General features: G+C 41.1%; 1 protein-coding gene across 1 annotated transcript in view; it reads left to right on the top strand.

Moving 5' to 3' along the window:
* Positions 1-26,029, top strand: part of GPBP1L1 (GC-rich promoter binding protein 1 like 1) — a 49,662-nt gene that overhangs the window by 9,816 nt on the left and 13,817 nt on the right. Inside the window, 6 exon segments of the mRNA XM_065553745.1 lie at positions 11,119-12,040; positions 12,988-13,102; positions 14,196-14,325; positions 14,691-14,974; positions 19,362-19,434; positions 20,826-21,019. Coding sequence (XP_065409817.1) covers positions 13,043-13,102; positions 14,196-14,325; positions 14,691-14,974; positions 19,362-19,434; positions 20,826-21,019 — 741 coding nt within the window. The 5' untranslated portion in view covers positions 11,119-12,040; positions 12,988-13,042.

Here is a 26,029-nt window from a genome sequence, read left to right as displayed (position 1 = left end):
CTTTAGAGTTGTTTTTTCAGTACAAAAATTGACACAATCAGTTTCTAATGTTTTGTAACTTAAATAAATCAAACTATTTGGGTTTTTTATTTTGTTGGGCTTTCAGTTTACAACCCAGACTAGGCCATTATGCATTAGGTAGAAGTGTAAACTTAAAAGGGTTGGGTTAATATGCAGACATAGACATTGCTAGCGATATTAATGGTTGTGTAATTATTAAGATCTTAACCTCAGCCTTCACACTTTGAATCAAAATTCACTTTGTATTGTTAACACAGGTACTACATCAAGTCCCCATGAAGTGGGTTTTAGCCCACGAAAGCTTATGCCCAAATAAATGTGTTAGTTTCTAAGGTGCCACAAGTACTCCGGTTCTTTCTGCTGATACAGACTAGCACAGCTACCACTGTGAAACTAATTTCAGAGTTCACTGGTGCAAGATATTGGAGGTAGAAGTAGTTGCTTTGGAAGGGTGGGTAAGATGGAGATCTTGGCAACTATGTTAACAGGTTATCTGGGTCTTGGGGGGCTATGAGAGAGAGTTTGAGATTGTGGAAAAAACATAGCTGAATATTTCTGTTAAAATCAGTGGTGAAATATTTCATGTTGATAATTAAATTGTCTTTATTAGGGTCATGTCTACACTAGAAGCACTCTACCAGCATCTGAATACCAGTATGGCTGCAGCTTATACTGACAAAACTGTGCTTGTAACCGGTGTAGACTATTCCACACACACCAGCTCTCCCAAGCAAGACGAACTATACTAGAAAAAGTACAGGTTTGATGGTATAACAGTCTGTATGCTACAGACATCTTCAGACACAGCTTTTTCAGTCAGGGATCACACCATTTCACAAACCTGACCAGCATAGCTGTGTTGGCAGAAGTCTGTAGTGTAGATGTGGCCTACGTTTCACTAAGATGAATGGGAGAAGGTCGTGCTTCACATATCTAATATTTCCGGCAGTCTGTGGACTCAAGAAGCCAACACTGGATCAGTTTATACTCAGTTGACGTCTACAAGGGTTTGTTCGCTGCCAAAATGGTTGAAGTCTGATATTTGTCTGGAGATGGCTGTTAATAAGCAGTATGTGCTCTGCAGGATTTGGGGTTGGGAAAATATAGAAAAGGTATAAGGGATTGAAAAGTAATTTCGGGACATGCTTAGTGGAACTAGAGCCTAGTGAAATGCTTTTGTGGCATAACTGCGTTGTGTCCTTCCTCATCCTGAAACATATGGACAACTGATGTGTATTTGTAAGATGGAGACTGTATCATTGAAATACACAATTAAAGCTTCCCGAATAGAGTGTGCTTTTAATAGTAAGGACAAGAGAGAATCATAGGTTTGTTTAGAAAATCGGATTCCAGAGAGTTTGGCTGCGCTTAACAAATTCTGCCTTTTTTTTTAATTACTACTTTCATTGTAAAAACAGTCTTTAAGCCAGTAAAACTGTCTCAACCAAGCGAAGATAGTAGTCAATTTTCCCTTCCTCTCTACTACACTTTTTTCAACAAGGTAAGACTTTAAAAAGCTAAATGAATTTTAAAGAAAAATGTATATATCCAGTTTCCCAGGAATTTTTAATGTGGAATATTTACAATCAGTTCACCAATAAAGAAATTAGTTCCAGTAGCAACATTAACATACAAGGTGATAAATGTCAGAGACATCTTGAAGATTTGAAGGGAAGACTTCTGCCCACCCACCCCAGATGCCTTTATACATGTTTCAAATTGCAAACAGAAATGTAACAATAAAATGACTTTGTGGGACAGTTCATCTTTCAGAATGAAGAATTAAACTTTCTCAGCCACCAGAAAGTATTAGTCTTGCCCAAGGAGTGGACTTATCAGTGCTAAAACTTTTAGTTACTACTTGTAATGAAATAAGCAGTATTATCCATGATGTTGTATTATGCAGACCTATTCAGAAGGCTTCAAACTGCATTGAATAGTGAACGTTTGAATTGAAACTAAAATGATTTATGCTTGGAGAACCTAGTTACATTGACCCCAGTGCTCGGAGGATGATTTACAGTAGGGGAGATCACAAGTACAAGGTTATACTTCTGTCATAACACAAGGGCTTGGCTGCTTCATGAAACATACGCCTTTCTGTTGTACTTATTATTCAGTGACTCTACAGGAGAGAGGATAAAGATGTCTGAAACTGGGACAGGAGGAAGGCGTCAGTTTTTCAATAAATTCCATCATTTTCATCATGATGGAAAGGCAGCCAGACCAAAACTGAGGAGCACTGCAACCCTGTGTGCCAGGTTGTAGGACCTCTCCCTCAAATTTGACCTAGCTGCCTACAACCACAACCACTGCTGTGGAGGAGGGGTGACTTCTTCATTTTAACTTTTTTTCATTTTGTTTTGCATTCCCCCAAAAACATGGGGCTCTAACTGTAGGTTCTCTAAAGACCTAATCAGTTTCTGAAGAATTGAAGATTTCATTAAAAATACAAGTTAAGTTTCTAGTCCTTCTGGTTGGGAAGAAAACCTCTCCAACAGCACCTGGCTGACAGCTCAGGCTGTCAGAGCAGGGGCCCCAGCTGTGAGCCCAGGCCTGACAGACAGCGAGGGGGAGGTGCCAGTGTGAGCCCCACACCTGGCTGACAGCGTGGAGGGGAGAGGAGTCCAGCTGTAAGCCCACACCAGGGCAGGGCTCCACCTGGCAGCCCCACTTGGTGCTGACAGCCAACATACATTGTAAGTAAAATAGGGTACATCTGTACTATCCGCCGGATTGGTGGGTAGTAATCGATCTATCGGGGATCGATTTATTGCATCTCTTCTAGACGCGATAAATCGATCCCCGAACGCGCTCACCATCGACTCCGGAACTCCACCAAAGCGAGAGGTGGAAGCGGAGTCGATGGGGGAGCCGTGGCCGTCGATCCCGCGCCGTGAGGATGCGAGGTAAATCGATCTAAGATATGTCGACTTCAGCTATGCTATTCTCATAGCTAATGTTGTGTATCTTAGATCGATTTCTCCCCTCCCCCCCCATGTAGACCAGCCCATAGTGTCTGCACAGACACTGTGTTGCTCTAACTACATCAACATAAGCGCTATGCCTCTCATGGAGGTGGAGTTATGTCTGTGTAGCAGGCAACTTGCTTTGGTGGAAGCAGCATTCTAGTGTAGAGACTGACCTAATTAGGTTGACATAAACCCTTTGTGTCACCTTAACTCTTTAGTGTAGACTAGGCCTTACTCTGGTTTAGCTTATACAGCTTCCAGAGCAACATAAGTTAAACCAGAAAAAGGCACTCTTAGTCAAGAGTAGTATCCACACGGGGAGCTATGCCAATATTAATATTGGAAATTTTGTTTGTGTAGACAAGCCCTTAGTCATTCTTGCTCCTCCATGCCACTTAATTTGATTTTTGATCATGCACTAACTTACAGATGAATGAAAATACTTTGAGTAGTTTTAATTAAGGAGAGCTTCCCTCTGAACAGAAAATGTCACTTCAGGATTTGATGGCAGTCCTTATCAAATGAAAGCATAATGCAGGACACTTGTAACGTAAACTTGCAGTTATAAGGTGTTCTATCCTAAGGCTAGTGTACTCAAATGTGAAAAGCAGCACCAAACATCTGATCCAATTACGAGTGTTAACTGTAAGAAAAAGTGTTAATGCAGTGTTAAGGATGCATAGTTAAAACCAGTCAAGAAATGAGCTGTTTCCAAAAGTTATGCAGTTTTGCACATATAACTTTGATGATTTACATTTTACAATACAGAGCAATATATTAAAATACATATCTAAGGGATATCAACTTAAAAACCACTTGTCTGAAAACTTTATTATAGATTACCATAACCAGAAGATCACATGAAACAGGTTTTCAGCTTGCTTACTCAGTGTATGTGACACTATATAGTCACTTTAACTGTTCCCCCAATTTGTGTGAACCTCAAAACAGAGGAAGAAGAATAATTTTTTAAAAGATAGGTAAAAGTAGTTGTAAAGCCTGCTAAACCCAGGGTTGTGAGTTCAATCCTTGAGGGGGCCACTTAGGGATCTGGGGCAAAATCAGTACTTGGTCCTGCTAGTGAAGGCAGGGGGCTGGATTCGATGACCTTTCGGGGTCCCTTCCAGTTCTGAGAGATAAATGATAGGATAGGTGTATTTGCACTGGATACTTTAGCTCAGGGGTGGGCAAACTTTCTGGGCCGAGGGCCACATCTGGGTGGAGAAATTGTATGCAGGGCTGGGGCAGGGGGTTGGGGTGTGGAGTATGGGAGGGGGCTCAGGGAAGGGGGTTGGGGGTGCAGGAGGTGGCTCAGGGCAGGGGTGCAGGAGGGGTGCAGACTGTGGGAGGGGGCTTAGGGCAGGGAGTTGGGGGGGGGTGGGGTGCAGGAGGGGTTTGGGCTCCAGCCTGGTAAAGCAGTAGCTTGTCTCATAAGATCTGCATTGAAGAGGAAGTTAGGCTTGAGGCTGCCCATCCCTCCTGGTGTCAGACAAGGGTGGGGAGCTGTGTTTAAGGCTAAAAGGGAAGGGACCATTAGACATTTAGTCTGACCTCATGGATAGCACAGGACATTGAATTTAATCTGGTTACCCCTGTAATGAGCTTGATAACTTGAGTTTGACTAAAGCACCTTTCAGAAAGGCCATTGTACCTGGTGAGGATGAAAAGCTGTCAACGTTGTCTTCAGCCTCTGACAGCAGAAGAATGAGTTGTTAGGGGGAGGGGAGGGATGAATACGTTGCAAAATATCCCTGGAATACACTGAGGATCTCATCAATTTGCCAATGTAGGCTCTATGTATATCAACCAGGTAGTATGAATGTATATGATCTTAGGTGCATACAATTTCTGGGGAGGTTAAAACTAGGTTTGGCAGGATTCAGGGGTTTTTTTTTTTTTTTATTTCAGTGGATAAGCATTTTTTCAATTGTTATTGATTTAAATTTTGACAGTTGCAGGAAATTATGGGAGTTGGGTCAGAAATTATTTAATGACGGTAGACATTGAGCTCTAAGATGTTGAACCTTAACTGTTAAAACACAAATTGTCAACATCACATGTCAAAATATACTAAGTAGATATCTTGAAATTAAACTCAAATTTCTCAAGCAGCATCTTTTTTTGCCTATCTGTAAATTTCAATTATTATTGAAATCTTTTAGTTGGTTCTTGTGTGTTCGGTGAAATCAACATTTACTAATAAAAATCTAATCCTTCCAGTTCAAGTTCAATTCATAGGCCTGGAAGGGACCTCGAGAGGTGATCTAGTCCAGCCCCCTTCACTCATGGCAAGACTAAGTATTGTAGACCATCCCTGGCTGGTGTTTGTCTAACCTGCTCTTAAAAATCTCCAATGATGGAGATTTCACAACCTCCCTAGGCAATTTATTCCAGTGCTTAACTACCCTGACCAGAAGGTTTTCCTAATGTCCAACCTAAACCTCCCTTGCTGCAATTTAAGCCCATTGCTTCTTGTCCTATCTTCAGAGGTTAACGAGAACAATTTACCTCCGTCCTTCTTGTAACAACAGTTTTCAAGTACATAAAAGGTTATGTCCCTCTCAGTCTTCTCTTTTCCAGACTAAACAAATCCAGTTTTTTCAAACTTCTCTCATAGGTCATGTTTTCTGGCCCTTTAATCGCTTTTGTTGCTCTTCTCTGAACTTTCTCCTATTTGTCCCCATCTTTCCTGAAATTTGGTGCGCAGACCTGGATGCAATACTCCAGTTCAGGCCTAATCAGCGTGCTGTAAAGCAGAAGAAGTACTTCTTGTGTCTTGTTTACAACACTTACTCCTGAGGGAATTCTGTGCCAAATTTTAAATATTCTGTACACAATATTTTAAAAATCTGCAAATTTGTTTATGAGGAATGTACAAAGTCCTCCTTTTCCAAATGCGAGAGGAAACAAAACAAAAAAATAAGAAATTCTTATTTTACAGCCTCAAGCCTTTTAGTTAACACCACATGGTCAGACACTGCTCAGAGACTGCTGCTTGGCTCTCCTTCTCTGTATTCTGCCTTCCTTAACACATGCCTTTGCAAAAAAACAGTACTCCGCAAAACCACACCACCCACTCTGGGCAGGATTGCAGCCCCCTTTGCCTCAGATTGGGGGGGCTTGTCCTGACTGATGTGTTAATTGAAGAATGCACTCTCATTCAGTCTGAGCTTTGTGCTCAATGCAGTCTCCAGTATCTCTTAGCATAACAAATAGTCTCTGCCTCAAAGATCTGATTCAGTTTGATTCTGTTACCATACCACAGACTTTGAAAAGTTTAAATTTGCAGCTTGACCTGAAATGTAATTAAAGAGAGAGTGTTTCTTCAATGACAAAATACAACAGAGACTTTGGGGAGGCAGAGCCTTCTGATTTAACTATGCTTTGGGTAATGTAAACCATTTTCCTTAATAAATGAGATATGATCAGGGATTTAAAATCAGAGCCTACTTCTAAAACGCAACTGTAAAGATACTTGATAATGACCAGAACAGAGAAAAAACAGCTCACTGAACAGTTTCAATTTTGGCTTATTGTCAAACTTATTTGTCAGGAAACTTGGAAAGATTAGGTCTTGGTTAGGGATGTTTGCATTTCCTATCATGTCCCCTTCATAAAACTCAAGGATTCTTTTTATTTTGATCTTTTTAATTTAATGCTTGTAATCCTGAAGTTCATTTAGTCCCACTCAGTATTTGTGTATAGAGATATTAGGCTCTGATTATATATCCCAACAGAGAGAAAATAAATGATTGCAAACTGATAATTTTCATTTCCATTCATATCCATTTTTGAAAGGACTAAAACAATAGTGTTGCTATATTTGACCCTAAATATGTGAACTGTGAAAGCATGATGTGTTCATGGGACATGGAATTTATTTGGGGACACGCACTTATCATAGAATCAGAGGGTTGGAAGGGATTTCAGGAGGTCATCTCGTCCAATCCCCTGCTCAAAGCAGGGCCAATCCCCAGACAGATTTTTGCCCCAGATCCCTAAAATGGCCCCCTTAAGGATTGAACTCTCAACCCTGGGTTTAGCAGGCCAATGCTCAAACCACTGAGCTATCCCTTCCCCCGGTCTAAACTATGAACAGTAATGTTTCCTTACCTTGGTCACCACTCCTTTTAATTTAAAAACCTGATAACATATTCCTTCTATTCATATTTTAAAAAGGAAAAACCTTTTAAATTTACCCACCCAAGAAAAAATACATTTGTAAAAATTAATAACTGGGCAATAATATCTCCTCTCCCTCCCCCTCCCCCCCCGCAACCTCATTTGGCCTGTCAAATTAAGTGACATGCCTATCCCATGGTTAAGGACATCCTATATCTGAAGCTGCTCACTTAATAAGCATATTATTCAAGAATAAAGAAATGCACAGGTTATTTCAGCATAACCTTAAATCTGACATGAGTTTTTGTGTGATGGGGAAATGTCAGTTAAAATATTTTTTGGCCATATGTGTAAAAAAATTGTGGAGATTAGTTGTGTATGTAGCTCAACAAAAGAGATTAGTTAATGTTAAATTATGTATGTTGACTGACTTGTGAACATATAGATGACAGTTAATGTGCATCTGAATGTGTCGTGGACCTATATAATTTGTTAAAAGGGACTTGCATTGTGAGGTTACTGATGAACTCAGGAACTTTGGCTCAGAGGTAGGTTGTTTTAGTAAATAGGTATCTTTGGAGTTGATAATGTGTTTATGTAGACAAAGCAAGATTTAATATCCCTAATGATTGATTTGATTTGCTTGGGTTTTGTAAATGTGATGGGTATGTACATTGCCATTTAGGAATCTTAACTCTGGATATTAAATGAAGACTTTGGCTTTGTAATGTAAATAAATCCTTAAATTACTCCTGCTCCCTCATCTGGTCTTTTTGTCCTTTCAGAAAGTGAGATTCACTGTACTTTATTGCTGTTAATTTTCTTGAGGAGGTGGGTAAATGTAATTTGGCACTCATCTTTTTCTTTTGTAGCACAAAATTAAGCCATGAGACACTTCAGCGGGAGATGTAACTCCTGTGCATAGTTCTTAAAACCTCAAGTTTCAATTTTGAGACAGGGCCCTTTAAAAACAGACATAGATTCAAAATAGAGGATACAGCAACATCAAAATACTGTGCAGGAAGGTTAACATGAAGTGAAGGCCATTTCATTAATACGTTTAAAGCTTTCTGTAGCCTTAGTTTTCTGATTCAGTATTACTGGAGTCCATAATTTAAGCTAATAAATGTGAAATAAAACCAGATTTATAAGGCTTTGATGTGCATCTAAAATGAGTGGCATGCTTTATAATCTGGGATAGTTCAGAGATGGTATTGTCTCTAGATGCAGGTTAGCCATTGCTCGTTCTTTAGTGCATGCTGATCTCTCCTAATCATAGGTGCCTTGGATGGTGGCAAGTCAGCAGGTTGTGAAACGTTCACAAGAACTTTTCTGCAGTGGACGTATGGAGCTTTGCAGCTGCAGCATCCCCTCTGTTTGCTAAACATGTCGAGTTTGTTTTGTTTTGTTTTTTTGGTTTTTTTAAGGCTCAGTGGCTTGCATTAGTGGCAGAAGAATCAGGGTTCTGTTTAATTTCTGCTATCTTGCTTTTCTCCTGAAAGATAACTTAAAGCCTTATTGTGAAACATGAACCAGTATGCTTCGGTGGCTTTCGAGGCACATAGCCAGGCAAGATCCCTGTCTCAGAGCTCCCCATGTAAATAAATGGACAACATAAATATCACTGAGATCCAGAGGATGGTTCTGTGTTGTTGGTTTTTTGTTTTTCCTCTTCCTTTTATTATCAAAGCTCATTAGAAGGTGTTATCCTATCTATTAATATTTGTTTCAGTCAATAGGTGAAATGATTCCTACACAATTCACCCTCTTAATAAATCTGCTCTTCAGAATAAAGTAATGAATGGTCTTGAAACACATCTGAGTTTCATAGAACTTCTGTCACTTTTCCTTCCATTTACCTCACATTACTACTTCAGGGAGTGGGGTAGAGACTTAGCAGTCTCAGCAGGTCACTGCCATGTGAGCTTGGTTCCAGTGCTGAGTGCAGAAGAGTGGGGAGAAAAATTGTTCTCTCTGAAGCACTTGATACCTTACCTTCGTTTTGTGTGTGTGTGGAAGGACTGGTAAAGCTACACTTCATAATAAGCAACAATTATTGGTACATCAGCATTTTTGCTGCTGTTTTGGGGCGACTTTACTGTTTATCATCTGGGCAGGGTGTTTTGGAAGCTCCCATTAGGTCATCATCACTGTTGCTTCTGTTTTATGAATGCATCCATCCTGTTGCTGATTTCATCTAGATTGATGTCTTGAGGAGCTTCTGTGAGATTTTTATTTCTTGTTGCTATGGTTCCAGAGATTTGAGCATGAGTTTAGTCCCTAACTGATACTGTCCCAGCGACCTTGGGGTTCCTGGTGAGAGATAGCTACTGTTCTTTTTAGCATTTGGGATGATTTTACCCAGTTATCCTGGCAGGTGGCCTGTTAGACTAACTGTTCATACGTATGGCTTATTTTGAATTTGTGGATTGAAATTTCCTTTTAATGTCTCATCTTTTTATTCTCTTATTTGGGAATCCCAAGCAAGAAGAGGTGGACATTATGTATATTGCTGTGGAACCCAAAGATTCTAGTCTGGATCAGGGTCTCATTGTGCTAGGTTCCATATAAACAAATAGAAGGACATGTCCCTATCACAAAGAGCTTATACTTGATTGCTTCAAGATAGGTTGAAACAAGCAAGGAGAAGGAAAGACAAGGGTAATGGTGAGGTCAGGTAGTCATATAAGTTAATTGTTGCACTGCTAGGTGGTTCTGAATTCTTAGTTTGATCAAATCTCTAAATAAACGATATCATGTAACTCTAACTGTCCTGCAGCCTATTCAACATTAGGTGGCTGATTTCTTGTAGGTCTCACTACACTAGTGAGTCTTGAAGAGGGATTTGAAGGGGAGAAGGTGGTGGTCTTACAGGATAATTTAGGAAGGGCATTCTGTGCATGAAGGTCAGCATGGAAGAAAGCACAGCTATATTTGTGGGCCAAACGGACAAATCGATGTGCAAGGTTGGCATTGCTGAAGGGATGGCTAGATGTGGGTGCATAAGTAGGGAGGGGGCAGAGTTGGAAGGGTTTAAGGTACATAGATAGGAAGCTTGAACTTGATGATGAAAGGGGATTATTTGATGAATAGGTCTCATCTTCTGTTAAGGGATTTCTACCTGTCTGCCTGGCTCTACTGTCAGGAAACTAAGGCCAGGTCTACACTAACCCCCTAATTCGAACTAAGGTACGGAACTTCAGCTACGTGAATAACGTAGCTGAAGTTCGAAGTACCTTAGTTCGAACTTACCTTGGTCCACACTCGGCAGGCAGGCTCCCCCGTCGACTCCGCGGTACTCCTCTCGCCGAGCTGGAGTACCGCAGTCGATGGCGAGCACTTCCGGGTTCGACTTATCGCGTCCAGACTAGACGCGATAAGTCGAACCCAGAAGTTCGATTGCCAGCCGCCGAACTAGCGGGTAAGTGTAGCCAAGGCCTAAGAGGGAATAGCCTCCTGGCTGGACCTGAGCAGTTGAGAAGTATCTTGAGGGCATCAAGAGGGAGGAGGTATGTGGAGTGATTACCCTTTCTGCCCCTGCCACAGTATTGGTAGATGGAGGGAGAGTCAATACTTGGGTGTATCTCAGATGTGTAGCGTAAGAATTATTTTTGTGTCTTATGCTGCACTAAAACCAGTTACTTGGAATCCCAGCCTCTGTGGTTGTGTCCCGTTCATAGCCACAAGTATGGCTAAGAGAGTGGGGCAGCACTGCAGGTTGCTGGGAATCTGGTGGACAAGGAAGATGTCTAGGATAGAGCTGAGGAACTCTGTTACCTATAAATGTTATGGGGTGACTAGGTGGAAATCATAGACGTTGCAAAAATTTCTGATTTTCTGTAGTTGGACAAGAAATTGCAGACCCGATGGCCGCTTTTTTATTTTTGTAGGCACTTGCAATAAATAAATTTGCTGCGCTTCTGCCTTGTGTTCTTCTGCTTGGACATATGTTACTGCACATTTCTATTACTTCTATTGATGGGTTTTCATTTTTCCTTTGTAGTGATTACAGTTCCTGTGTTCCACCATTTTTTGATGGAAGAGGAGGACCATAACCCAGAAGTGAACTCTGCAGTAAAACAAGAAACTCTTGTTGAATAATTGGTCTCCTTTCAAAAGCAGCGCCAGTCTGGAAGAAGGTTAAAGAGAAGAGAGTACTTTTGGACTTGGCTCTTTTCAGATTCATTTATTCAGCACATCAATGGTGACCAGCAAAGACACAGAAGCAGTTGTGACTGCCATTCAGCATCGCATCAAGTAGCGTTTAGTTCTTGGAGGGGAACTTAAGTTACATGAAGTGAAAAGTATATCAAGACATTGTTTATTTTTAAGAAGATTAGCACCGTGGATTTTTTAACAACTGTACATGTGATGAAACTGAAGTTTGTATTTTAAGAGCATATGCTTAGGCAGATGTCTCCCATTTAATATCAGAATTTGGGAGAAGCGTTTTTATATAATTTAACCCCCCCTCCCATCCAAGCTTTGAAACTGATGTGCTACAGACAATGAATAATCCTGCAGATTTGGGTGTATCTGTTCATTGTTAACCATGGTGTTGCTCTGAATGTTGTCCTGCAGACCCAGCAACCGCTTTTGTAATGTAAAATCTGAGTTCCATAGCACCACAACAAGAGGAAATTTAATGAGGTGAACGTGGTTGTGGCTTTTTTAAATGTAAATTACCTTTTTAGGGTTTTTTTTTTTTTTTTTTTTTTGTAGTGTGAGTGCAGAGAGAAATTAAGATGAGCAGCTGAGGGGGTGAAGGGTGCCGTCAGCACGAAGTGCAGCTTCTTGTGCTCTGCTTTGAGACGCACCGTTGTCTCAAACCTGACATAACTGCATTCTGGAGAAGGAAGGAACCTGAAGGTCAGAGTGAAGCACAGAAATCAAGAAGAGAATTGGACTGCAGAGGCCAAACTCTGGTAGTTGATCACACATCTTTTTTTTCTATGTGTACATACAAAATCTTGGCTCATGCACAACACCATGAAAGGGTGAAAATAAGGAGGAAAAGGAGGGAACCAAGAGGACCCCTCACAAAATGCAATACTCCATGTAATCTACTAATTCTGAATGAGCAGTTGGACAATAACTCCTAGGGTACTTGAAGGTGGGAGTCATACCACACATTGTTGGAAAGTTAACTTTTCTGTGGTTCACAAACTTGAATTCCTCACCTACATATTGCTACTAGTGTCTGTCATAAAGCTCGTGAAAGTGCAGTTACAGATACTCCAGTCTCCCTTCTCACCAGCTTGTGTCCTACCTTTGTCCCTCTCGCTTTCCATTCGCTGTCAGGAATTCAGCCTGTCAGCTATGGGCTGTGCATAGAATTTTGGGGCCTTAAGACAGTTTTAAGATTGAGGGGTAGTTAGATTAGACTTGCCCTACAAGACTAATTTGAACTCTTATCTCGCTCAGTTGGTGCCCTTGTTAGCAACTTTACAATATTTACCCTCCCACTTCCTGAAGAAAAACATACAGTGCACACAGGACCATACTGCAAGGTAATTTGCAAGAGGAAGCCCATAAATTTGAGTGTTTCACATGTCTTTATGCACTGCAAGTTTGCTCTGTCTTCTTTCTACCCCCAGACCAATTCCATCATGAATTTCATAGCTATATTGCGAACGTTGATATTGTAAACAGGAAGTATTTGGGACTTGTAAAGGCCTTATCTATTCTGGCCAGAGAGACCATGTTGGCAGCTTTCTAGTTAGAATTGTATTTAAGCCCAGCAAAAGATTGCGACTTTTTTGTGTGTGTGTTCGCTAGAGAAGGCCTAAATGTTACAGTGCAATTATTCCACATAATTGCACAGCAAGGGCTGACGGACTGGAGATGTAGTTGTTCTTTTTTCCACTTGTAGATCCTGGCCATGAGGTTTGATGCCTCGCTTTATTGAAGGGAGACACTGGACCTAAATGGCGCAGCATGACTTTGTTCCTGCCTGGCTTAACTTCTCAACGCCACAGTCAGCCAAGGTAACTTGCATTCAGATTACCCAGCCAGAAGCCTTTTAATGGCTAAAGCAAGTTTTGGCCCTGTATTTTGTCCAACTTGAATGCCTGCAGCCTGGTTTGGAATGTTCTTTGTGTTCTTGAATACCTGTGTGAAGCTTTTTAAGACGCAGGCAAAAACTCTTCCTCTGTTGATTTTTCTTCGCAAATTAACCACCTCTGTTCCAGAGAGAAGGGTTGTTTTCCTTTGTGTGCACAAACATGGAAGTAAATAAGTCATGTTAACTTCAGTCTGCATTGAGATCTCATAATGGGGAATTATTTAAAGAGATACTACCAAAGTTAGTAGAACTGAAAGTTGGCCTACCTGCCTCTTCATATTTATGTACAAATTCAGCATAATTCTTTTTCTTTTCAAAGTAATGTTGCACTCCTGAGCAATGCACCAATAACAAGCCATTGGTTCCCATCTCAGAATTTTCTAGTTCCCATTTAGAGTTGCTTGTATATGAAATCCCAAAATTGGGGGTATTGGGTGACAACAGGATCTGAGGGGTAGATCTGGCTGACTCAAAGGTGTAAAGTTTGTGTGGGATCTCAAGCAGACACTTCCATTGCTTATGCATGGCACTGGTAGTCCAGAGCACCTTGTAATAGCAAATCAGATTAATGGAGGGAAAACAGTTTGGTAAGGAAACTGCTTTCAGCTTCATGTTTAAACCAGATGAGACAAAAATAATTTCGAAATGTGCAATACCTTGATATGACCCTAGAATCTTTTCCAAATAGGAACGGTCACTGTAGGAAAATGGGTAAGATTCCTTAAACAAACTCTTCAAGGTGTTGCATGTGACTTCAAAGACTCTGCTAGTAAAACTGATGTATAAGCATCCTTTTGATTCTTTGTCAGGTGATAGGGGCAGTCACATGTGCTGTTTTTGTGTTCACTTAAATATTTCCATATTTGTCAGCTAAGCAACACATAGCCAGCCTGTTGTTATTGTTACTGAAAGCTAATGCAGAGAACGTCTTTTTATTTTCATACAAGCCATCAGAATAGCATTGCTTGTCAAGCAGGCTCTTTGGGTGGCCTAAGACACTTAATCTGTTTCTGTAGTCCCCTGCAGCCACCTTTGAGAAACATGGAGAGCATCTTTCGCGGGGTGAGGGCCGCTTTGGTGTGAGCCGTAGACGACACAACTCTTCTGATGGATTTTTCAATAACGGCCCCCTCAGAACTACGGGAGGTGAGTAGAGGATCAGAACTCCCTCTATATCCAAATACTGAATGCAGATCTATGCAGAATATAAAGTAACTTTGCAAAACAACATCCCCTATAACACACAAAGCCATTTATCCTAACACTCCTCCCTTATGTGCCATCTCTCTGTGTTCCCGTGGGTTTCTGGGGAAGTTGTATGTGGCTTTCAAATTCTTCTGCAGTTTGTTCGTCTGTGTGAGTAAAAAAGTCAATCTCTCTGAACTAAGGCAAGGTTAGCCTAATAGTTATTTAGAGAGCATTGATCAATGCCAGAAATATCAGGTCATTCCTGATTTCTTCTTGCTGTATTGACTTTTATTTTATTTGCATACTTACCTCCTGTTGTTTAGACTGCTGGCATCAGCCCTCCCTGCTCCGCCATGATTCTGTAGATTCCGGCGTTTCTAAAGGAGCTCATGTTGGGCTTTCTGGCAATCAGCCTGGCTGGCATGGTCCCTCACGGGGCCATGATGGTATGAACCAACGTAGTGGTGGAGGAACTGGAGTCCATCGCCACTGGAATGGCAACTTTCACTCTCGGAAGAACTCTGCCTTTCAAGAAAAGGTGCCTGTTGAGGCCAGAGAAGAGAAGAGAGAAGAAAAAGAGAAGCTGCAGTTTGAGGAAGACGACTTTGTAAGTGTGTGGTTTCTCACTACTGGAACCAGCTATGAGAAATGGCTTTCTAGGTTTCTTTGTATTAGCATTGGTTGGTGGAAAGGATCTAGAGTTGGATTCCACTCCATACTTTCGGGGATCACTCCAGTTTTAATGGAATGGTCCTGCAAGCAGTGTTTGCAGAATGTTAACTTTTTCCCATATTCCTGAGGCCCTCATATATTGGGTTGTTTTTTGGACACGTTGTCATTACATGTTGCCAGGTTATTTTAAATCTGCTATATCAGTGTTGTGATGCATAAGTTTGTTCAATCAGCCAAACCCAATACAGCTGGTGACACTCTTTATCTGAAAAGAATAGTGGAAAAACCAATTTGAACTGCTTGTCACAAAAGTATGTTCATAGCTTGAATGAGAATATAGTACTTGTAAGCATATGTATTTGGCAAAAGGGGCAAGGTTTCTTTTGAAAGACTTGAACCATAAGGGGCACTCCTGTGCGTTGTGCACATCATAGAATATCAGGGTTGGAAGGGACCTCAGGAGGTCATCTAGTCCAACCCCCTGCTCAAAGCAGGACCAATTCCCAATTAAATCATCCCAGCCAGGGCTTTGTCGAGCTTGACCTTAAAAACCTCTAAGGAAGGAGATTCCACCACCTCCCTAGGTAACCCATTCCAGTGCTTTACCACCCTCCTAGTGAAATAGTGTTTCCTAATATCCAACCTAAACCTCCCCCACTGCAACTTGAGACCATTACTCCTTGTTCTGTCATCTGATACCACTGAGAACAGTCTAGATCCATCCTCTTTGGAACCCCCTTTCAGGTAGTTGAAAGCAGCTATCAAATCCCCCCTCATTCTTCTCTTCTGCAGACTATACAATTTCAGTTCCCTCAGCCTCTCCTCATAAGTCGTGTGTTCCAGCCCCCTAATCATTTTTGTTGCCCTCCGCTGGCCTCTTTCCAATTTTTCCACATCCTTCTTGTAGTGGGGGGCCCAAAACTGGATACAGTACTCCAGATGAGGCCTCACCAATGTCAAATAGAGGGGAATGATCACGTCCCTCGATCTGCTGGCAATGCCCCTACTTATACAGCCCAAAATGCCATTAGTCTTCTTGGCAGCCAGCCTCTCTCAGCTTCCTAATGTAAAACTGACAAGACCTTGTAAAATGAAGCATTAAAACTGATAGATAAGAGAATTAAAATATTTGGGTAATATTTGGGGTATGAGGTAGTACTTGTATTAAGATGGGATGGTAATTTCTTCCAGCTTTTAAACCAGGAGTGCTAGTTTTTCCAGAAGTTCACGACTGGAGGCTTGTGCTGTAGTTGCCATAGTAGCCAACACACAAAGAATCTATCAAAAAGAGGAGGGAGGTGGTGTGATTTTGAATTTCCAGTTTATTGTGAAAAGAGAGGAAGAGAGGAGGATAGGTGAATGGACAAGGGGTATCTTATCGACATCATCATACCTGGTTTTTACCGCCTTTCCTCCCCCAACTCACAATTTCTCAACATAAGAACATAAGAACGGCCGTACTGGGTCAGACCAAAGATCCATCTAGCCCAGTATCCTGTCTACCGATAGTGGCCAATGCCAGGTGCCCCAAAGGGAGTGAACCTAACAGGTAATGATCAAGTGATCTCTCTCCTGCCATCCATCTCCACCTTCTGACAAACAACCAGAGGCTAGGGACACCATTCCTTACCCATCGTGGCTAATAGCCATTAATGGACTTAACCTCCATGAATTTATCCAGTTCTCTTACCCTGTTATAGTCCTAGCCTTCACAACCTCCTCAGGTAAGGAGTTCCACAAGTTGACTGTGCACTGTGTGAAGAAGATCTTCCTTTTATTTGTTTTAAACCTGCTGCCTATTAATTTCATTTGGTGGCCCCTAGTTCTTGTATTATGGGAATAAGCAAATAACTTTTCCTTATCTACTTTCTCCACATCACTCATAATTTTATATACCTCTATCATATCCCCCCCCTTTGGTCTCCTCTTTTCCAAGCTGAAAAGTCCTAGCCTCTTTAATCTCTCATCATATGGGACCCTCTCCAAACCCCTAATCATTTTAGTTGCCCTTCTCTGAACCTTTTCTAGTGCCAGTATATCTTTTGTGAGTTGAGGAGACCACATCTGTACGCAGTATTCAAGATAAGGGCGTACCATCGATTTATATAAGGGCAATAATATATTCTCCGTTTTATTCTCTCTCCCCTTTTTAATGATTCCTAGCAGCCTGTTTGCTTTTTTGACCGCCTCTGCACACTGCGTGGACATCTTCAGAGAACTATCCACGATGACTCCAAGATCTTTTTCCTGATTTGTTATAGCTAAATTAGCCCCCATCATATTGTATGTATAGTTGGAGTTATTTTTTCCAACGTGCATTACTTTACATTTATCCACATTCAATTTCATTTGCCATTTTGTTGCCCAATCACTTAGTTTTGTGAGATCTTTTTGAAGTTCTTCACAGTCTGCTTTGGTCTTAACTCTCTTGAGCAGTTTAGTATCATCTGCAAACTTTGCCACCTCACTTTTTACCCCTTTCTCTAGATCATTTATGAATAAGTTGAATAGGATTGGTCCTAGGACTGACCCTTGGGTAACACCACTAGTTACCCCTCTCCATTCTGAGAATTTAGCATTAATTCCTACCCTTTGTTCCCTGTCTTTTAACCAGTTCTCAGTACATGAAAGGACCTTCCCTTTTATCCCATGACAACTTAATTTACGTAAGAGCCTTCGGTGAGGGACCTTGTCAAAGGCGTTCTGGAAATCTTAAGTACACTATGTCCACTGGATCCCCCTTGTCCACATGTTTGTTGACCCCTTCAAAGAAATCTAATAGATTAGTATAACACGACTTCCCTTTACAGAAACCATGTTGATTTTTGCCCAACAATTTATATTCTTCTATGTGTCTGACAATTTTATTCTTTACTATTGTTTCGACTAATTTGCCCAGTAGTGACGTTAGACTTACCAGTCTGTAATTGCCGGGATCACCTCTAGAGCCCTTTTTAAATATTGGCGTTACATTAGCTATCTTCCAGTCGTTGGGTACAGAAGCCGATTTAAAGGACAGGTTACAAACCCTAGTTAATAGTTCCGCAATTTCACATTTGAGTTCTTTCAGAACTCTTGGGTGAATGCCATCTGGTCCCGGTGACTTGTTAATGTTAAGTTCATCAATTAATTCCAAAATCTCCTCTAGTGACACTTCAATCTGTGACAGTTCCTCAGATTTGTCATCTACAAAAACCGGCTCAGGTTTGGGAATCTCCCAAACATCCTCAGCCATGCAGACTGAAGCAAAGAATTGGTTTAGTTTTTCCGCAATGACTTTATCGTCTTTAAGTGCTCCTTTTCTATCTCTATCATCGAGGGGCCCCACTGGTTGTTTAGCAGGCTTCCTGCTTCTGATGTACTCAAAAAACATTTTGTTATTACCTTTTGAGTTTTTGGCTAGCCATTCTTCAAACTCCTCTTTGGCTTTTCTTATTACATTTTTACACGTAATTTGGCAGTGTTTATGCTCCCTTCTATTTACCTCGCTAGGATTTGACTTCCACTTTTTAAAGGAAGTCTTTTTATCTCTCACTGCTTCTTTTACGTGGTTGTTAAGCCACGGTGGCTCTTTTTTATTTCTTTTACTGTGTTTCTTAATTTGGGGTATACATTTAAGTTGGGCCTCTATTATGATGTCTTTAAAAAGCGCCCATGCAGCTTGCAGGGATTTCACTTCAGTCACTGTACCTTTTAACTTCTGTTTAACTAACCCCCTCATTTTTGTATAGAAAAAATATTGTAATATTTAGGATTTGACGCTCAATCAAAGGTAGAGTTACAAAGGCTGCATCCTTCAGATGAAATAACAGCCTAAAATTTCGACACAGGGAATTTATTTTAATGTAACTTAAGCTGAGCTTTTTAGTTTTTATGCCTGTAAATATATAAATTCATCTTCATCACAGAGATTATATACATCTAGTGTCAGTGTAATACTGGTAAAACTATTAATGCCTAACTATCAAATACAAAATATATGAAAGCTAGTACAGTTATGAGGAATTGGGTCCTGGATATCACATGGTGCCTTGAGCCACTGATTAATATCAAATTATAGAGTCTCTCACTTTCTTAATTATACATTAGAAACTCTAAATAGGAGTTCTGTCTTTGCTTGTTCTAGTCCCAACACAATCTGAAGGGGAAGGAAAGTAAAGCTCTTTGGGCCAAGGACTGTCTTTTCGTTCTGTTTGCACAACACTTCGTACAAAAGGGTCCTGGTCCATGACCATGTTCCTAGGTACTATGGTAATACAACTTCTGATAAATAGTAGTATCTGCAATCTTCTAATGTGTCCAACCGGATTATGTTTTTACAGCCATCTTTGAATCCAGAAGCTGGAAAACAGAATAACCAGAGCAAACCTTTAGGGACACCTTCTGGAGTGTGGGGTACGTAGAGAAGTTTACATCACTGTATAGAAAACAGATGACCACTTGTAAAGCAGAAGAATTGAACAATATGTTGAAACTCTAGTTTTTCACATAGGGGAAGATCTTAAAGGAAGATTAAACTGAAGTAGGCAGCTACCTCTTTCTTTCTCTCCCTTCGTTCTTTTCCTTTTTATCTCTCTCCTCAGTCTCTTTTCTGATACTTAGAGTTGCACTTGCTGCTGTTTGAGAATCTTCTCTTCCATTTCCTGCTAATGGCACAAACTCCGTACAGGAATGTCACTCGTCTATAATGGTTGCTAATTCCATGGGAAGATCACAGCTTCTCTAAGCTTGTGGGTGTTGAGTGTTGGAATGAAATGATCATGAAAATACTTGATCCTGCATTGCTAAATGCAGAATGAGAAGTGCAGAATAGGGCTGAGAGGACTAGAGGGAGCACAGCTCCCTGATGGTAAGTGTTACGGAGGTGATGTTTATAGTGGATATGCAGCAATACTGTACAAATCTACAAGGCTGTGTTCTTGTGGGTCATCTTCTTTTTTCAAATTAATTAAAAAGAAAATAGTTCTAAATTCCTGGATATACTATACATGACGTTTTTGTTCCCTCCATTGAAAAAGCTAGGCTGATGCAAATGGGGTGCCTGTTATCAGTGCCTGAAAATGTTTCTTTAATCCCTAATTGGAACCTGTAACTCTAACTAGAGAGTTTAATTTGGGGTGGGATAGAATTGTAAACCAGTTATTTATTAGCTGTATCCTAAAAACATTCAGCCATCTGTTGTACTAGATCTAATTTTAATCTCTTGAGTGTTTGGTTCAGATCTTTACTGGTCCACCCAAATGCAATGCAAGATTAGCAGCAGTAAAAAGCTGTTTAAACACTTAGCGGTTTACATTGCAGTTGTCAAGAAAGTGTACTGGTTCACTTTTCAAGAAAGTGTACTGAGAACTTCTGTTTGCTCCACCAGAATGTGGTGGTAATGGTTGCAGGTTGCAAAACATTGAAACTTAAAGCATGAGTTTCACTAAATATTTTTGTTAGTGAATTAACCTAAAATTGCTCAGTAGTTATTCAGAACTTAAATATAATTACCCATTCTGGTTCCTTCTTTCAGCAAAGTCTGAGAGGCGGTTAAAATCTCAGGCTGATGTCATCCTAGGCAGTTTTTTTCAAAATCAAGAGGAGCCTACAAAATATTGGACTTTACCATCTTTGTCTGATATCCTCTTCACTTGAATTCAGAAGCTGTTAGCAGCAGCAGCATGAGACTCTCTCAGCATCTTAGACTCTAAGAGGTAGAATTGGAGCTGAGGTAGAGTCAAGTTTTGTGGAATTACTGAGCTCCTAATTATTATTTGAGGTCTTGTTCCCCTCTGTTTTTGTAGAAAACCCCCCTAGTGCCAAGCAACCTACCAAGATGCTGGTCATCAAAAAGGTTTCAAAAGAGGATCCTGCTGCTGCCTTCTCAGCTGCGTTTACGTCACCAGTTCCTCACCTTGCAAACGGCAACAAGACCACCACAATTGTCCCAAGTGTCTACAAAAATCTGGTTCCTAAACCAGCAGCTCCTCCATCTAAGGTACAAGGGCTTCCAGTGGAGTTACTAAACTGTATTGAAGGGGCATTCTCTCCCTTGTATAGAAAAAGTACTAGTAACAGAGTAGTGAATGAGTTGTTCATCTGACAGTGTTGTAAATCTATACAAAGTTGTAATACGATTCATTAACATGGTTAAAATACAGTTTGGACCAGTCTTCAAAGACCAGACTGGGTCGTGTTTTAACATGATCCTTCAGCATAGTAGTTGAGCCTTAAAGGTAACCTACAAAAGAAATATAGGGTTTTGCACTTCAGCTTCTTTGTTACATACAAAAAGGTTAAAGGGTTTTTCAAGTTTTCAATTTCTGCTTGATTTTTTTATATTGGGTTCAGATCTTATCTAACTCTGTTTTTCCTGAAGGCTGGTATAAGAGATACCTGGGGAACTTGTAGGATTATGACATTCCAACTAGTATCAGAGAAGTGAAACCTAATCATGGAAATTATTTTTATTCATAATTCTTAGAGCTTTGTTTTGCTTATTTTTTGGGCTGGTAACGCCTCATTAATTAAAATGCTTGATAAACACTTGGAAGAAAAGATCTTTAAAAGATGATCGGTCCTGGTTGAGAAAAGGTCCATTCTAGCTGTGTATCTTCCAAGAAGACTACCAGTGATACAGGAGAAGAGCAGATTTTTTTAAATCTTTACAAAATATAATCAAAAGAATACTCTCCTTAAAAACCCCTTTCAGAGATTTGTAAAGGAGCAGAAGGCATGAACACAACTCTTGCCTTTCTAGGTCCTCTTTAAAATTCAGCTGGTTCCTCCTCTCCCACAGACCGCAGAGAGAACCTACATGATTAGAATGACTATCACTTTTCAATTCTAAAAAAATGTTGGTCTTATGGCTTGTTTTGGGGGAGCACACCAGTGCTGGCCTGACAGGTGGGCTTTTGTAAGAATCGCAACTATTTATAACATTCCATTTGTAAAGAATGCCTTACCTGTAAAATCAGAAATTATTAGGCAGTCAGCCCACATGTGGAACCACCCATGACCATTCAAACAAGGTGCGGTTTCTGGTGTCCAGAGAGTTTCCTGTTGCTGCTTTTTCAGTTTTACAGCTTGGGTGACTTAGGGATATGGTCGGGTGCCTTTCCTGTAGCTGGAATGACTTGGTGTATTGAACGGGTTTTAGCTATTCAGCCTTCTACTTCAGAGCCTTTTTAACAACTGGATTGTGTTGCTGCTTGTTCGTTGCACAGTGATCTTTTATTTAATGCAGAAATGTATAACTGCTAGCACTGTATGCAAACAAGGATATATTGTGGGGTTTGCAAGTTAGTGCTATAAAAATTTACTCCTAAGATTTGTAAATCATGAAATTGAAGTCAGTGTTTTCCATACCTGAGCAAGTGCATGTAAATATTATGACTGCATCCTGCAGTAGTGCATTATTGCATGGAATCATCAATATTGAAGATGAAAAGCTAATTGATTATCTAGTTCCCCCTTCCAGAATGTGGTTGTTCCCTACAGTATAGTCACCAGTGCATTTGTTTTGCCTAGTTCTAAATGTCCTAAGTGACGGGTCTTTCTCTTTGTGAGACTATAGTGCAGTTTAATCAGGCTTGCTGACGGGATGTTTATCCAGATGCTGAGCTTGGTTTTCATTGTGCCTAGAAAATGGTATTTTATGCTTAGATTTTCAAAGGGGCCTAATGGAGTGATGTGCTCAAATCCTATGTAATTTCAGTGGGTTTGAACCCCTAGCTCCTTTAGGCACTTGAAAATCCCAGCCTTTGTGGGGTTTGTTAGTGTTGTGATCCGGATGTGATATGGTCTAATAGGTTCATAAACTAGTTTGTATTATACCCTTGATTGATGGAATTTTAGAAGAGCACTTGGGGAAATTAAGCAATTGGTTTGGCTGATGTAAAGCAGCAGTGTGATTGTGGTACATAAACTGGACAACTAAACCTACTTGTCAAAATCAGCATTTTGACATCCCAGTTTTCCTTTTCATTCTGTGAATCCTTGATCTTATTAAAATTGCAGTAGGACATGTCAGTGTGGGTGATTTTGTGTCTAAATTGACTTCTGTGGCCAAAGATGTGGGTTAATTGGCTAGTAGTGTACCCCTTGCCTTATTCCTGTAGTATTCAGAGGAAGCAGAAGTAACGTCTGTAAAGTTACTTAGCCAGTTTAGAAATCATTTGCTGTTTCTATGGTGGTAATGCGTATAGGTCCCTAGTGTAGACCAGGCCTTAGTATTGTAAAGACTTACGGGTTCCCCATTTGAGCCATTGGCTATCTCCTCTCTGCTGCATCTGTCAATGAAGGTGACATTTTTGGTGACCATTACCTCTCCCAGAAGAGTAGGGGAGCTACAGGCATTAATTTTGGGGCATCCATACAAGATCTTTTTTAAGGACAAAGTTCACCTGCATCCTCATCCAAAGTTTGTTTCAAAGGTGGTTTCTTCTTTCCTTATCAGTCAGACAATGTGACCATATTACCCAAAGCTACATACGAACAGGGATGAACAGTGTTTGCATATCAAGGCTTAAACGTCAGGAGAGCCTTAGCAGTTTACCTAGACAGAACCAGGCTCTTCTATAAATCCTCCAATCTGTTCATAGCAATGGCAGACAGAGTAAGAAGCCATTCAGTCTCCACCCAGAGAAGTTCTTCCTGGGTCGCATCCTGTATACACACGTGTTGTGACTTAGCTAATGTCACTCCACCTGACGGAGTCTCAGCTCATTCAAGGCGGTTGCAGTTGGCCTCAGCAGCCTTTCTGGCACAAGTTCCAGTTGCGTACACTAGTCGAGTGGCAGCCTGGTTCTCTGTCCACACGTTTGCCTCCCGCTATGCTATGGCTTAAGACTCCAGAGACAATACTAGAGTTGGACGAGTTGTTCTTTAGGCTTTGTTGAAATAGACTCCTATCCCACTTCCTGTTCTTACGGCTTGAGTCACTCAAAGAAGAAAACAGTTACTAGCCTGTTGTATATGTCCATTCTGTAACCCACCCTCTTCTGCCCCTCTGCATTGGAGTTCCGCAAGAAGGAACTGGGGGGCCCTGGGGATGGCTCTGCCCTTTATACCTGCACACAGTGGTACAGGGCAGCAGTGGGAGCTTGAGCCACCCCATGGGTCCTGCTGCGGGGAAATGTTTCTGACAGCTGTATACAGGGCACACTGACACCAAGAATGGCATGAACGTGTGCAACGCATCTCAAAGAACAATAGTTACTATCCTGTTCAGTAACTGTTTTTTCAAATTTGTTAGTCTCGAAGTTGCCACAAGTACTCCTGTCTTTTTGCAGATACAGATTAACACGGCTGCTACTCTGAAATCTGTTTTTTCAAAAGTGCAGCAATGTGGGTGGGTGGGTTATATCCATAAGGCTCTGTAGACCTGTATGACTAGAAAAGCTACCACTGGCACAACGGAATGGAAAATGCTATAGTAGCGCTAAATGGTGTTAAAACATTCTCAGCGGCACTGAAAGGAGTTTATTCCAACTTAAGAACGTCCAAACTGGGTCAGGCCAACGACCCATCTAACCCAGTATGCTTCCAACATTGGCCAATGGATCATCCCCTGTCGACCACTCCCACCTTCTGGCAGTCAGAGGCTAGGGATAACCAGAGTGTGGGGTTGCATCCTTGACCATCTTGGCTAATAGCCATTGATGGATCTATCCTCCATGAACTTATCCAATTCTTTTTTGATTCCCATTATAGTTTTGGCCTTCAACATCTGGCAACGAGTACCACAGGTTCCTATTTCTCAGGTGGATAAACTGACACAGATAAATTAATCGCCCAAGGTCAAACTGTGTTAGACCTGGTCTACCCTAAAAATAGAGCAACATAACTACATTGCTTAGGGGAGTGAAAAATTCCCATCCCTGAGCATCACCACTCTGCTGGCTTTAAACCATGGGGTAGACATAGTGAGGTCAACTGACCACTGCTCAGGGAGGTAGAATTCCTAGAGTGAGGGCAAAAACCTTTTCTGTCAGTGTGTGATTCATCTACACTATGGGGTACAGCAGCATAGATGTGGTGCTGTAGCCCACATAGTGTAGACACGGCTTTGGTGTCACGCCTATAAACGTAACCCAGAAGTGCTGTCTCCGTTGACCTTCTAATCACTAGACTGCTTATTCCATTCTTACACCTTCTCCCACCCCACCCCCACCCCCAAAAATAGCAAGAAGAACTTTTCTTTGGGTTTCTACCTGAATTGCCCCATGGTGGAAGCCATATGAATAATCATTAGCAGCCACTGAGCATCCTGTTTCAGCAGGGGACAGCCATAATAGTCTGTGCAGAATGATACAAAGATGAGTGTTCAGGGTACCCAGGATTGTGTCACCTTGTTACCTCCTGCCTCCAGTGAGAGGGAGTCTCGCCTCTGGTAGCTGAGTGTCAGTTCTCTAACACTGCTGGCCTGTCAGCCACTCAAGCACGCTCTGAGCTAGGGTAGCTCCGTCTTTGACTTGCAGGTTAACAGAATATGAACCCCAGTCCCCTTGAAATGTTCTTCTGTGATATCCTGCCCCGACACTGGCTACTCATGGAAATCCCGGATTCTCTGCTCCCAAAGGAACAGTGTACCCCAGTTTACCGGCTTTACCTTAAATCACAGCTCCTGTATAACGCATAGAACTGAACACTTATATAAACCTTCTTTTGGGTTAGTATGAGTGTATAAATTCCACTAGAAACAAGTATGTGATGGAAACTAATGGTTACAATACAAAACAAAATCATAAAATACAAACTAGGGCCTACACTTAATAGTTACCTTTCCTATCTAACAAAGTCAGTTTCCCCCACATCATTCAGTCTGTTGCAGAGCTTACTGGCTTCTCAGGAACCAAAATCCAATCTTTCACTTAACACCCCCATACTCAACAAGATGTCTCCTCAGTGAATGGATTCAGTGTGACTTTCTCCACCCTTTGATATACTGAGTCTGTCTTTTGTCTTTATTCACAGTCCAGTGATTCCCTGTCTGTTTCACTGTTCC

The sequence above is a fragment of the Chrysemys picta genome, chromosome 8 (assembly GCF_011386835.1).
Source record: "Chrysemys picta bellii isolate R12L10 chromosome 8, ASM1138683v2, whole genome shotgun sequence".
NCBI lineage: Eukaryota > Metazoa > Chordata > Testudines > Emydidae > Chrysemys > Chrysemys picta.
Note: the sequence above shows the minus strand (reverse complement) of the source record. Positions and strands in the feature narration are given on the sequence as shown.